The 16,262-nt window shown below is 32.4% G+C and overlaps 1 protein-coding gene across 1 annotated transcript; it reads left to right on the forward strand.

Moving 5' to 3' along the window:
* Positions 1 to 89: 89 nt before the first annotated feature.
* On the forward strand, positions 90 to 1,733 carry LOC134266635 (centrosomal protein of 162 kDa-like; the record flags this gene model as incomplete). The annotated part of the gene is made up of 3 exons (XM_062748853.1): positions 90 to 206; positions 535 to 684; positions 1,425 to 1,733. Coding segments are annotated over 3 exons (546 nt in total), but the record flags the coding sequence as incomplete, so codon positions are not given.
* Positions 1,734 to 16,262: the final 14,529 nt, after the last annotated feature.

Raw genomic sequence — 16,262 nt, forward strand, 5'->3', positions numbered from 1 at the left:
TTGTGATTTTTTTCAACCTCATTTCAACAAAACACAAAGATGAAATCTATGTACTTTTAACGATGTAATTATCTCCTCCTTGATTTCAGATTGAGGCTCTATGTCAATCTCACCAGAAGGAACTACAACAGATGCTGGCAGAACAAGCCTTAGAACTATCTGCCTCTAAAACAGCTCAGCTCCACAGTAAAGTCAATGCTCAGGAGGTAATAATTCTGTAGTATAAACAGACAGAACAAGCCTTAGAACTGTCTGCTTCTAAAACGGCTCAGCTTCACAGTAAAGTCAATGCCCAGGAGGTAATAATTCTATAGTATAAACAGACAGAACAAGCCTTAGAACTGTCTGCTTCTAAAACAGCCCAGCTCCACAGTAAAGTCAATGCCCAGGAGGTAATAAGTCTATAGTTTAAACAGTTCTGTTTCAAACGTTCAAAGCATCTCAGGAAATGAAAAAAAAATTGACCCACAAGATACGAACTTATTGCATCGAAAACTTAAATTTGAAAAAATGTAATGTAATTTGTGTCTACAGGTGATGATCCAACATCTGAGGGAACAGTTGTCCACAGCCCAGGTAGAACTAGAACAGTTGTCTGTCCTGAAGATTAAGGAGGCTAGTCACGTGACACGTATAGAGAAGTTACAGGAGGAACTCAGGGACGCCAAAAAGTACCACTCTCCTGTAAGTGTATTGTAAAAAGTACCACTCTCCTGTAAGTGTATTGTAAAAAGTACCACTCTCCTGTAAGTGTAGTGTAAAAAGTACCACTCTCCTGTAAGTGTAAAAAGTACCACTTTCCTGTAAGTGCATGTACATGAAGTGTGAAATGTACAACTCTTCTGTAAGTGTAAGAAGTACCAGTCTCCTGTAAGTGTAAAAAGTACCACTCCCCTGTAAGTGTAAAAAAGTACCACTCTCCTGTCAGTGTAAAAAAGTACCACTCTCCTGTCAGTGTAAAAAAAAGTACCACTTTCCTGTAAGTGTTGTGTCAAAAGTACCACTCTCCTGTAAGTGTTGTGTCAAAAGTACCACTTTCCTGTAAGTGTCAAAATTAAGTGCCACTCTCCTGGAAGTGTACTGCGAAAAGTACCACTCTCCTGTAAGTGTAAAAAGTACCACTCTCCTGTAAGTGTAAAAAGTACCACTCTCCTGTAAGTGTAGTGTGAAAAGTACTACTCTCCTGTAAGTGTCAAAAGTACCACTCTCCTGTAAGTTTAGTGTAAAAAGTACCACTCTGCTGGAAGTATATTGGCAAAAGTATCAATTTCCTGTAAGTGTTTTGTAAAGTACCACTCTTCTATAACCAATCCTTTTGTAAATAATGTGTTGTTTATGAAGGGAGCAATGATTAATCCAAGCAATCTTACATTTCACAATATAAGCTAGGAAAAATTGACAACTATTTTTTTTTCTATTTCCAGGGGATGAAACATTTTGAACAAATAGAGGACAAGATCCTGGGTATAGAGAAGAAGCACGAGAACCGTGAGAGAGAACTACAGCAGGTGATACAGAAATCCAAGGACTCCCACACTAAAGAGTTAGAACAGCAGGCGGCAAAATGGAAACAGGTCGTGGAGGTGAAGAACCAAGAGATCCAGAGATTCCGAGTGGAGCTGGACGCCATATTGGATGTGTTAAGACTGTTACAGAAACAGGGTGTGGTTTTACCTGTCAGGACTAGTAACACCTACTCCTAGCATGGTGTAGCAGTTATAGGATTTTTAATTTTTTTAATCATTATAAAGTAGATACATACAGTTCAACAGGATTCTGATGGTGCATTAAACACCTACTCCTAGCAGAATGTATCAGCTGTAGGATTGTAAAACCTTTTATTTCAATGTGGACACAGATGCTGTTGAATATACAGTCATGTAGTTTTGATGGTGCATTATATTGTACATTTTTATCCTATGAATCAAAAGAAAAAAGTCTAAAGAAGTAAGTTTTTATGGATAACTTCCTGTTTGTGTCAAATTAAAGATGATGAAAACTGGTATTTTTGTTGTACACATTTTTTGTGATTTAGAACATCACCAAAATAATTATATCACTTTGAATTGAAAATGAGACAGTTGAAGACAGTGAAGTTGTATGCATATTTTGTATTATGGAAAGAAATTAAAATCATCTTACACTGATTAAAAATTTTAAAAATCCAACATATGTTATTAATTTACTTAAAAGTATATTTAACGAGGCCGAGTCTAATTATTTCTGCCCTAGGGATTTTGATAATTTTTTGATAAATAATTTTTACTGTTATATTTATTATTTTAGGATTAAAATATCGAATGTTTACCACCCCGTTTTCTTAGTGGGCCATCTTAAATGTTGTCAAACTTTACTATTGGACCCTATGGTAATTTGTTGGAAAATCGCCAAATTATTACATTTTTTCAATATTTTTTGTACTTCTTCCCTAGGGATTTCTTTTTCATTCAAGTAAATGAAAGTAAATGTAAAAGGTCACCAAATTGTAAAATTTCAAAAAAATTCACCATGTCGATTCGTCTAGGTCGAAGCCAAATAACTCTAAAATTGTCATATTACGGTAAAAATACATATCTATGGTGACGTTGTTAGAGGCATTTCTACGTTCTTTTTCCAATAATTGTCGTAAAATCACATTTTCAGATCAGTAGGAGTTACAAATAATGTTAATTTTGTATTAAAATTAAAATAATTAATGACTGCATGAAATTAAAAAGCTGCACAAAGTGATGTGCACTTGAATTAGACTCGGCCTCGTTAAACATACTTTGTTTTGTTGAACTTACTAGATTTTTTTTTTATCACATATTTTTATCGAAGTGAATTAAGCTAAAACAAAGAGCTACACATGAAGTATAAATTACTATATCGTACAGTCAGCTGATTGTGTTTACGTCCATGTTATGTTATACATGTATTTAATTTGATGGTGTATTCCTCAAAAGAAAAATATTTTCTACCTATTTATTTTTTATTTAAGTACTGTATAATAAAAAATGTACAATTGACCATGTCTCTGTTTTTTTCATTTGTATACATATACTAGTTTCTAAATGTTTGTTACATCAGATACATTACATTAATAAGAGGGAAAAGTTGGATGCACTTGATTCTAGTTTGTATTTAAATATTGTATCTTAATTGTGACAAATTTTTCATTGGTGCTCAGAAATAGAATTTTTTATCTACCTATACATTGGCAGAATACCGTGCTTCCTCTGAATTACCCTGTTCTCTCTGTAAAACACTGTCTTGGTGACATACAGATGGATATTCTTATGTATTTAGGTGTAGAAAGACATAGGTAAACCACCGTATTACCCAGCCTGGGAAATTTAAACAATCTTAACCCTGTTTAATCTTAAGATTTCGCCGTATTTTTGTACAGCTTTGAAGTCAAAAATAAATCTGCCGTATTGGTAGTAGGATATGGAGATAACGAACAGTATTCACTATCAAAGTCTATAAAACAATACAAAATAGGAGCAGAGCAACTCGGACCTCTGAAATATCAGAGATGGGATAAAAAACGTTAAACAGAAGTTTTTGTTATTCTCTGTCTCAGTTTGATTGTTTTCTTACTGTGAAAAAAAGAAATATTTTTAACACCTAAGAAATCTCAGGTTGCCAAAACGCAGTGGCTTGTATACATTCGTGAATGTTTTTAGGCATATTTTGTCTCTTTTATTAAACCATCCCTTAGCAAAATCAAATTGATTGAATTTTGATTTATTTTGTAGTTGTTTTCTGAGCATTGGATTTTCATTGTTTTTTGATTTGCAAAGAAATCAACTGTGCCTCCTTGCTAAATTGTATGGGAAAAAAGCATTGAAATAGCATTGAACATTGGATTTTGATTTATTTTGCATTGACTTTTGATTGAAATTGGCTGGATTTTTGCGAAATATGTAAATGAGATGAAGGATTAAATTGACATCACGGAAAAATGCAAAATCAATGCAAAACAAATGAAATACAGTATGAAGCATTTATTTGATGTCACTTAGCATTATTGTGACATCACAGAAAAATGTTAAAGTAATACATATAAAAACATTTAAGTGATGTTATGAAACTTGAGGAGTAAGATAGAATAAATACATATGGTAACAAACAATATCCAGCATCATGCTCAATGCAAACATTATTACTAATAATCCATCACATGTATCTTTACCAAAATTTTGAATACTTATCTTAAAAATACACCAGTACAGTTATAAATTCAAGTAAATGAATTACTAACTTCCTATTAATTAAATATTACACTTGAATGTGTGTGAGACATGAATAAAACCCAAAAATCACTGACACAATAACAGTATAGTTCCATACATTAATCACATATCACAAAGGCACAATTTGAAGTACACTTCCTTGAATTCTATTTTTATTTTACTCAACAAATAAGTTTCTCACTTTCTCATGCTTTCTGGACTGTTATTGGTAGTTTTTGTGGAACTGCATTAGTTAAATCTTTTTATTTCCATTAAACTATAGACTGCTTTAAATTTATTGAACATACTTTCGGTGGCACAGGATCTTACTTCAAATTTTTGCACTTGGAGCATGTACATACTCTGAAAAAAAAACACATTCAAGATATTTATCATTTGATAAATAAATGAATCTTTTAAATAAAAAAGAAATGAGAATCAAGACTGCATGGTGTTTAGAGGTTTGGTGCATAATTAGTAATTCTGTAGTGTAGACTAATTAGTTTATAGTTACACTATCTGCCCAGCAGTGGACACCAGCAGTGTTGCTTAAACAAAGAGCATATAGATTAACTTAATCTGATCAGAAAGCATGTGATGGAAATTAAGCCCCGATCTTTGTTTACATAAGACTTCCTTGGAGAGTGAAATTTAATACTTGGCATGTCCCCCCTCTCTGAAATTCCACAGAGTGTGTAATGATGGGTAAAATAATGCTATAAACAGTGATTAAGAATAAATTTTGAGAAAAAAAGAAATAACTTACTTCCTGAGAAAACAATGTATCCATTATTTGTATAAATGGCATCTTACTTCAACAGCACCATCTTTTCATCACCTTCAATATCACTTGTCTGTCACAAAACAACACTAGCTGTCTTCATCATTCTTAGATTCTACACAACTGAATTTTTGCCATATAATATGAATAGTTTAGTCCACAGGGAAGAACACAACAAAATGTTGATAATTTCTATCAAAGTACATCAAGGCTTCTAGCTTGTCTGGATGCAGCGCCAGCAGAATTTGAAATGGCTGATAAAGTGACGTAGAGTAATCACGTGATTTTTATCAGCCTCTCCTTGGATATGTTTACAGCTGGTCAGCACTAATATAACCAGCAATATACACAGCTGATAAAGCTACCATTTATTTCTGAATCAATGCTTCAGAAAATAAATACAAATTCAATCATGGATTTACCAAAGAGATCACTTCATGTGTAATTTGTTATTGGTATGACATCATATAAATTCAAAATAAATGCAAAATAAATGCATTGAAACAACATTTATTGAAAAAATCAAATTTCAATCATTCCAAAATCAATGGTCTGAAGATTTTTGAATTGGATTCAATCAAAAATAAATGCATAACCAATGTTCAATGTATTTTCAAGACAAATAAAATCAAAAATCAATGCAAATATAGCATTTGTTTTTGCTAAGGGATGTTCTGTTAATCAGAAATGTATACTTGTTTTATATTATTATAATATATTTAAAATCAATGAAAAGTAAAATCTTACTGGCAAATGCCAAATTTTACTGGCAAATCTAATTAAAAAATATTAAGGTGCAACAATATACGTGTAAACAGGTCTGCAATCTGTTTGGTCATCAGACATACACTGCGTTCAATGTCAGCTCAACAAAAATTAAACTAAGGTCCATGATTTGTTAGCGACGAATGTATATGGTGTTATGGATATAGAGCATTACACTGGCTGCAGGTGGATATTGAATTGTGGAAATCAAAGTCAATCTATAACAATGAAGGATACTGTAATATGACTAGGAGATATGCAACATAATCATACCTCCCTCAATACTCTTTTTGTCGTGAAATTTTCGCTCATTTTTGTATATTTTAAACATAGCTAAACATGTATTCACATTATGTATGTACTTATTGGACAAGATCGTTCAAGGTTCATTTACACAGGAACTTCCAAAAGTGACCACCTTTGTCAAAAAGTGTTAGGTAAGGCCAGAATTCGTAAATTCGGTAACTCATTCGTTTACATGTTAAACACACAAGCTAAGTATACGTAAATCTTTAAAAGTGAAAAAAGTAAACACCGACCAAAACAATTTTCACGAATTTAAACCAAAAAGCATATTTCATTGTATCACGGAAAAATTTGTATTTTTCAATTTCAATTATTTTTGTATGATGATAAATCATATCGTTTGAAAAAAAGAATACTTTCTTCCTGTAAATATTTGTCAAAATAGTCTTGACGTATTTCATTTTTAGCTAACCTGAGCCAAAAGATTAAGTGAGATTTTCTGATCACTCGTTGTCCGCCCCCATCCTTCTGTACGTCTGTAAACTTTTCACAACTCCAACTTCTGCTCAAAAACTACTGGGGCAATTCACTGTATTCGACATATTAGTGTTTGAGATACAAAAGTTTGACTATACTTAATTCTGTAAATTTAAGTCCTGCTTATATTAAAATTAGACAAATGATACAAAGGACACTATTATTGTCCCATTTACTTAGATTCACTATACAGGAACTTCCAAAAGTGACCACCTTTTTCTGTTCAATAGTAGAAGACATTATCAACCATAAAAATCCTTTATTGTCAAAAAGTGTTAGGTAAGGCCAGAGTTCGTAAATTCGGTAACTCATTCGTTTACATGTTAAACACACAAGCTAAGTATACGTAAATCTTTAAAAGTGAAAAAAGTAAACATCGACCAAAACAATTTTCACGAATTTAAACCAAAAAGCATATATCATTGTATCACGGAAAAATTTGTATTTTTCAATTTCAATTATTTTGTATGATGATAAATCATATCGTTTGAAAAAAAAGAATACTTCCTTCCTGTAAAACCAAACGTTATACAACGCATCCTGGTTAAAGTGGAGTTTAAATTAAGATGAAGGGTCAAACCCCTTAAAAGGCGAGATAATCAAACAAATACAAAAATAGAGTGCGGTCATTAAAAAATCTCAAGAACCATTGGGCCAAAAGCTGAAACTTATGTGGAGGCAACATATGGTATTGTAGATTTTAAATTTTTCAAATCATGATCCTCAGGGGATAGGCTGGGCCACAACAGGGAATCCAAGTTTTACATTGAAATATGTAAGACAAATCTTTTAAAATCTTCTCAGGAATCTCCGGACAAAATAAGCTGAAACTGATGTGGAAAGAACTTGGGGTAGTGTAGATTCTAAATTACAATCATGTATTCAAATTATGAACCCTTTGATTAAAGCAGGGGCACAATAGGGAATCAAGGTTTTACAGTAAAATTTTATGTGTAAGACCTGAATTTACTTCTTTCTTGTTACTCCTCTTTGTAAGAAATATCAAAACAAATGTTCAGTGCATTTTTAAAAAGAAAACGAGATGCAAGAATAATTTTGCCAAAAGGCATGCAATGTTTTATATTTTGGTGATTTTGCAGAAGATATACGAATCAGTGAAACAACATGAAAAAAAATTAGAAAACAAAAACTAAGAAAAGAGAAAATCCACAAACCCTAACGGAGGATTATCGGTGCATTCTTTCTGGAGTAAGATTTTTAAAAAAACTGCCTCGAATCTGTGGTATTTTGTTTCCGTACAAGGTTGTTCTTGTTATTCTTTTTGTATCTTGTTTGAAGTTTATACACTTTCGACTTTGCCAGTAGCATAATTAAAGAAAAATGTTTTTGAGAATAGGTTTTACTTACACTTAACATGAAATTCAGAAAGGGAAAAACGCCAGTTTTTCAAAACTCTCAAAAATGAAGATAACAACTATTCCAATCATATTTATATGAAACAGAGACAAGCTTAAGATAACATTTTAGATTCTAGAGGTTATGTACTAAAAATGGTTTAGATACCAATGCATTGCAACAGTTTATATACCATATAAAAGAAAAAAAATGTACATAAAATCCATGCAGTTTTATTTAACAAGGTTTTAATTTTAACTATGATTCTTTCAACAGATATATACCCGGGGTCAAGGAGGAGTTAAAGAAAGAAGTGCTGAATGGTGGAGCAGATGAGATCAGTACAGAACAAGTGGAACGTCTGAAGAAAGATCTACAGGAGAGTCTAATAGCGGGGTACCAGCAGGAGAACCAGCGACTGTCACCCATTCTCAATATAAGGGCACAAATGCCTCTCTGATTTTTTAAAAAGTGAAGTTCAAGATAACAATTTTTCTATCAATTACCTTTGAAAGAAAGTATCTGAAGATTTTGTTTCCAGATTTTTTTTCATCAAATTATAATACATGGAATAATGACAAGACAATAAAGTAGAGGGTGATTTTATTCAGAAATGTAGCTTGAAATGTACGTTACTCTTTCTTCAATGTCCAAAAAGATATGTCCAAAAAAATGTAGTCATTAAAATCACAACTAGACTATCTCATCTTAACACCAGCACATCCTACCAACTCTGTCAGCAACATATTTTCTCGGCATACGAACTTGCGTTTGATTTTTCCTTTCAAAAAACAAAGGTTAATTTTTGATCCAGATGTATAAAAACATTTTTTAAATATATGCTTTAAATTCTTCTCTCTGCTTTGTTTAGAGCGATCAGTTTGGAATCTTGTCATTTTCTATAGATACTGGAACCTAACATGTACATGTAGTAAAATTCTATTTTGTAGTTACTGTCTTTTTTAACATATATCCATGCCGATTTAGAAAACTACGTAAATGTAACGCACATTTCAAGAAATATTTCTGTTTGATAAAAAGCTTAAAATTCATCTAAAAATTCATCGTTTTGTTTCAGTTTATTCCAAAAAGATTCTCTGTGTAATCACATTGTGTTATATGTCACATTCACCACTATAAAGACACGATTGCCTCAGAATATGAGTAGGTAACGTACATTTCAAGCTTGTAATAATATGTAAATTAGTAATAAGAAAATATTTTTTAAAAAAGCAATTATTGACATAAAAATCATATCAATAAAGCGTTTTAAGGCAGTAATATAACAAATCATAATGTAACAAACAAGGTTATTTGTCATCAACTACATGAATGTCACGTCACTTCGGTACAGTACCCGCATCGTTATTATTTACAAGATACACGATACGATAGGATACACGCATGATACGATAGGATACACGCACGATACGATAGGATACACGCACGATAGGACAGGATACACGCACGATAGGATAAACGCAAAACACGATACACGCAAAACACGATACACGCAAAACACGATAAACGCAAAACACGATAGACCTGATAAACGATCTTCACGATAGAATAAACGCAAAACCTGATTTGATTGTTCCAAAATGCGGAACGTTTTCTGACAAGACGAAAATATTATTTTGTTTAGTTACTACAATATTCTATTTTAAGTACTTTCAAAGCTTCAAATCTAAATTTTATTAAGTACATTTAATCATTATAATAAAAAAAATGAGATGACTGGTAATTTTACAAAAGTTTTGTCTTTATACATATTTTTTGACAATGATGAAATGGATTTTTATGACATGGAGACTGTAATGTTTTTTAATTTATATATTATTATTATTTCTACTCAATGGTGTGGATTTACGATTATTTGTGTAAATGTTGAAATTCTAATCTTAAGGTTGAACTATGACCCCTTCATGGAAGAAATTTGCGCAATTTAATAAATATTTGTATTTAATGTCTAAAGCTTACAATCTGCGGTATATCCAAAAATCGCAATTAAATATTTAAACAATCTTAGGGAATAAATACATATAGAAGACCGGCCGAAATACTGGTCCAAAGAAATCAGCTTTAAAGAACTATATATTTCAAGAAAATTAATTTCCTGAGTAGAAATCTAGAAAATTGTTAATATAATGGCACTCTGCATTAATACATTAAACTGTGTCAACAGAATATGAACCTGCTACAACTACATGTACGTTTACGCTAAGCTCTTAGACTAACTTATGTTCACGTAAACATTTATATATCAGATACTTAAAGCCTCGTATTAATTAAAGAACATTGAATGACTTTTTTTCTTTACAACAGAAAACACAAAAAATTAGAAACAAATATTAAAAGGTTGAAATGCGTTTTTTCCGACTAAATAATTATAAATCATTGCTACTAAACTTTGTGTGAACTGTTTCTAATGCAAATGAATTATTAAACCCTTAAAATTAATTATTTTAGACTTACCCGGTAATCTCATATACGGCGTATTCGAGGGGTGGGATGTTGAAAGTCCCTAACCAATTTAAAATAAGATACACATCATCTAACCAAATAAAGATATATTCGTATGGAATGAAATCGATTAATAATATAGATTGATTGGGTGCAATACATTTACTCGTCTTGCATGGTCACGGCGGAATCAGACTTCTTTTTTTTTTATTATAGTAAAATACCGTAGAAAAATAATGCGAGCAAATCTTCATCGTTTAAAATTTTAGAATTATTTTAATCTTTTCTTCGATCAAAGAAATTGTTTCCTAGAATTGATTCTGTCCGTAACCGATGAAAACCCGGTGATCCGAAAGAAAACCGATGATCTGTACCATAACTGCAGTATTTTTTTTTAAATTTCATGAAAAGACTAATTTGCATGAAGTTATGGAAACATCGTACAGATAAAATAAATCAGCGGATAGAGTTATGTGTTTTTTTTTAATCTAAATTCAAGCTAGGATAAGATTTTTTAAATCGATAAATTGTACAATTATTTAATTGATTTAGAAATAAAAAAAATCTGTTATGAGGGTACATGTAGTTCACGCAAGGGGTGAACACAATCCCGAAAACAGATACTGTTTGACACAAGATGAGAGAGCAGTTCATGTTTATTGACGGTGAATACACACGTAACGAGCTATTATTAAGGGGGCTAGGGGAAGGGGTGTTGACCGCACAGGAAGGCAGTGTGCTGATTAGATAGGTACACATAAGTGTCAGCTTTATGGTAGGGAAAGCTCTTCGATTTTATACGCAGGTGCATTATATTTTAGTTTATTTCCACGCAAAAAGGTAAGCCGTTGAAAGCCATAATGTTTTTTCCTTGTTTGTTATTTTTAGATTTTATAATGCCAGATAAAATTAATGTAAAACTTCCATTTTATAGTAACTGCCATGTTTGGTGTCATAAATCGGGTAGAGCATTTTTATGCATTACATTTCATAATTTTGATATTATTCTTTTTTAAATTGAGACATATTAAGAAATTTAACTAATTAGATAGTGCTAAAATAAATTCAAAAAATTGTACATATACGGAGAAAATCTGTGTTAAAGTTATCTGGATCAATGTCTTAAATGCTTAAAGCTTCGTTATTATTTGTTTTTAAATCAAGATTATAAATAATTGTGCATACATGTACATGCAGATCAGAGGCGAAAACACATTCCTAATATTACCAGACGATTGATCGGAAGAAAAAAAATGAATATTATATTTTAAAAAGATACATATAAATCCTCTGCGAATTATTATGGAAATTTTCTGTGACGTACCGAAAATAAACCCCTAATGACTGATTTTCATGAATCTAAAAAAAAAAAAACAAAAAAAAAAAAATAGATACTCGATTATTTCATTTTCAAAAATTAATTTTGATTCTCTGATTGTCTATGATATGATTATTTTCTTAATCTAATTTATTATTAATTGTTTAATTTATTCATTATATTATTTATATATTTATTCTTTTCCTTCCACGCTTTAATATTTCTTTTAATGATGAAAAACGAAGGAATTAAACTATCTTTTCTCTTTCTTGGTTAAAACAATCTTATTTTAGTTAACAAAACGAAAAAGAAACTCGGAATATCTCGGTAGTTTCTTCCTGTAGTAAAGATAAAAAGCGAGGGTTTCCGAATATACACGATAAACGCAAAACACGATACACGATAGAACCTGATAAACGATCTACACGATAAACGCAAAACACGATAAACGCAAAACACGATAGAAAACGCATAACACGATAAACGGAAAACACGATACGATAGGATACACGCACGATACGATAGGATACACGCACGATACGATAGGATACACGCACGATAGGACACGATAGATTTGTAAAGAATAACGATGCGGGTACTGTAACGTTCATTTCACATATTATTGGAGAGTCCCCTCCACCTCAGTTCATTACCATTCTTTTGTGCTGTTTCGCTGAAATTGACACCGGTCGTAGCCTAGTTACTTCTACCTGTGTGCAAGGGTACAGACAAAAAAATATAAGAGTCAGACGTATTTTGCTATGATCTAACAAATGCTCGTGTTTGGCCATTGAAACTTAACATAAATCTATTCCGAATATATCTATCGACAGTCTTGTTAACAATTTCATTTAGTTTGTTGCAACATCGTTTTTCAAAACACAAACATACGTGCTTTTCAGCAGATCTGGAAAAATATAACCCAAAATGCAATGGTTCAAACAAAACTGAGTATTGTGTGCCTTTCAGTATTTGAAATGTACGTGACCGTCTTGTGTTCTGGGTTTATTTGTTTTGTTTCTTTTTCTTCTTTCTTTTTTTCTTTTACCAATTATAAGCCTATGCATACCTTGTTTTAAATTATCAACAACAATTAAATTAATATTGACGAAAAGGCGCATATTAAAAGTAAACAAACTGCAGAAAGGTTGCCAAAATGAATTTAAGACACTTAAAAATAAATTTTCTAGCATGTGGTAACAGTCTAAAACATTTACGAGGATTGGGGGTGCATTTAGATGGATTTATGTGGCCAGTTGTCAAATGGATTGTAACGATAATTTTGTTTCGCTCGTGTAAACGCAATTCATTGACTAAATAAAAAACAAGAGGCCCATGGGCCACATCGCTCACCTGAGAAGCTTTGGCCATTCTGTTCTTTACCAGATTTCCCCTTTGTAATACATATTGTGACCCCACCCTACCCCACTGATCATAATTCAAACAATTTGAAATCTACACTACCCCAGTATGCTTCCACATAAGTTTCAGCTTTTCTGGCCCACTGGTTCTTGAGAAGAAGATTTTCAAAGATTTTTCCTATATACTCCTATGTAAAATTTTGATGGGCAATTGTGTCCCCACCCTACCCCCGGGGGTTATGATTAGAATAATTTAGAATCTACACTTACCCAGGATGCTTCCACATAAGTTTCAGCTTTTCTGGCACACTGGTTCTTGAAAAGGAGATTTTCAAAGATTTTTCCTATAAATTTCTATGTAAAACTTTGATTCCCCATTGTGGCCTCGCCCTACCCCCAGGGGTCATGAATTGAACAATTTAGAATCTACACTATCCCAGGATGCTTTCACATAAGTTTCAGCTTATCTGACCCAGTGGTTCTTGAGAAGGAGATTTTCAAAGATTTTTCCTATATATTTCTATGTAAAACTTTGATTCCCCATTGTGACCCCGCCCAACTCCTGGGGGTCATGATTTGTACAATTTAGAATCTACACTACCCCAGAATGCTTCCACATAAGTTTCAGCTTTTCTGGCCGAGTGGTTCTTGAGAAGAAGATTTTCAAAGATTTTTCCTATATATTTCTATGTAAAACATTGATTCCCCATTGTGGCCCCGCCCTTTCCCCGGGGGTCATGAATAGAAAAATTTAGAATCTACACTACCCAAGTATGCTTCACCATAAGTTTCAACTTTACTGACCCAGTGGTTCTTGAGAAGAAGATTTTCAAAGATTTTTCCTATATATTTTTATGTAAAAATTTGATTCACCATTGTCACCCCGCCCTACCCTTGGGGGTCATGATTTGTACAATTTAGAATCTACACTACCTCAGAATGCTTCCACGTAAGTTTCAACCTTTTTGGCCCAGTGATTCTTGAGAAGAAGGTTTTTAAAGATTTTTCCTATATATTTCCATGTAAAACTTTGATTCCCCATTGTGGCCCCGCCCTTTCCCCGGGGGTCATGAATAGAAAAATTTAGAATCTACACTACCCAAGTATGCTTCACCATAAGTTTCAACTTTACTGACCCAGTGGTTCTTGAGAAGAAGATTTTCAAAGATTTTTCCTATATATTTTTATGTAAAAATTTGATTCACCATTGTCACCCCGCCCTACCCTTGGGGGTCATGATTTGTACAATTTAGAATCTACACTACCTCAGAATGCTTCCACGTAAGTTTCAACTTTTTTGGCCCAGTGATTCTTGAGAAGAAGGTTTTTAAAGATTTTTCCTATATATTTCCATGTAAAACTTTGATTCCCCATTGTGGCCCCGCCCTTTCCCCGGGGGTTATGATTTGAACAATTTAGAATCTACACTACCCCAGGATGCTTCCACCTAAGTTTCAGTTTTAGTGGAGCAGTGCTTCTTGAGAAGAAGATTTTTTAATGACCCAACCCTATTTTTATCTTTTCTTGATTATCTCCCCTTTTAAGGTGACATGGCCCTTCGTTTTAACAACGTATATTTCCCTTCATCCAAGGATGCTTCGTACCAAGTTTGGTCAAAATTGGCCCAGTGGTTCTTGAGAAGAAGTCGAAAATGTGAAAAGTTTACAGACGGACGGACAGACAGACGGACGGACGACGAACAAAATGTGATCAGAAAAGCTCACTTGAGCTTTCGGCTCAGGTGAGCTAAAAATGTCAGTTAGAAATACGTAAAATGTACGTTACCATACGTAACGTACATTTCAAATATAAAAAATCAATTCTCTTCCACAAGCGTACGTTAGACACACAATATATTGATACTATTTGAACTTGCATATCATAAGAAATGCATCATACAGGTTCGTTTTCAGAAATATAAACCAGCTATCAAAATTATATTACATATAATTGACCTTCATATATTTTTTTTTCCTCAGCAGAAACGTTTCTTTTCATTAATTTTCGGATTTAGCCGACCTCCAACCTTTGAAACTTTCCTTTGTGTACATATTCGAGTGTGTGAAAGTATGAGAATACATGAAAATTCGTGCGAGATTCACTTAATTCCAATTTCATGGTAATGTACATTTCAGTCACCTACATGGAAATGATCACTTTTCATGTAAAAAAATAATTTTTAATTGTGTTTAGCAAAACGTCTTTGCCAGTTTACAGGATACAAGGAGTTGCTTATTCAGAGTCGTCTCATATTTTCTACTTAATATATTTTCTTAATGGAAGAATATAGGTAACGTACCTTTCTTTCTTATCTCTACGATTGAAAATGTCTTTCATTCCGTAAACATATTTATAAAAGTTGATCAAATTGTTCAATTTCATGTTACATTATCTAAGTAGGAGTAATTAATCCTTTGAAATTTCAAATTTAGCCCATCAATAAATAAAGGAGAACAAAACTCTCAGCTGTATAATCTTTGTGTTTGCTTGTAATGTGGTTGAAATAGAATTAAGCGACAGGGACATTGCACGATAAAAATTATTTATTATCACAAAGAAAATGTATTTATTGTTATGAAAAGAAATATATATGATACAAGGTTTAACTTATCAGAAAATTTTTACTTGAGAGTCAAAACTACATATTACACAGAGGGGATTCAGAATAATATTTGCCTCGTCGACAGTAACGTACATTTCAAATAGGCTACTATATTTGAATTTGGAACTCCTTAAATACCCTTTCAGATCGATAATTATATGAATTCTTATTCATTGTTTTATGACTATTGATAATGTTGATTTAAAAATTACATCAGTGGTATATCTTTCAAATGAAAATGAGGCGACATTATTTGAGCCCTTATATTGAGATTGGGTGTCAAGTTCAAGGTCTTACAGAATCAGGCCAAGGTCACAGAGGAGAGGATGTTTGATGAAAACAAGAGACTGCAAACTGAACTCGCCAATCTCAGGTGAAAGGCATTTATAAACTGAAGATTTTGAAATTAATTATTGTGGTATTGTTCGAAATTGTTGAATTTTTTTGCCTGCAGATTAATCCAAAAATTGTGATTCTGCGGAATTATGACCATTTGAATAAGTATGTTTCCAATAAATCTTTTTACTTTTTGTCTTTTTTAAATGTATAGACAGTTCTTTAAAGTAAAGACAACATAATTATTTACAAGATATAAATAACAGGGAAAAGACTGGTG

Source organism: Saccostrea cucullata, unplaced genomic scaffold (genome assembly GCF_032062105.1).
Source record: "Saccostrea cucullata isolate Sc308-1 unplaced genomic scaffold, CSIRO_AGI_Scuc_v1 ctg9901, whole genome shotgun sequence".
NCBI classification, from domain to species: Eukaryota; Metazoa; Mollusca; class Bivalvia; order Ostreida; family Ostreidae; genus Saccostrea; species Saccostrea cuccullata.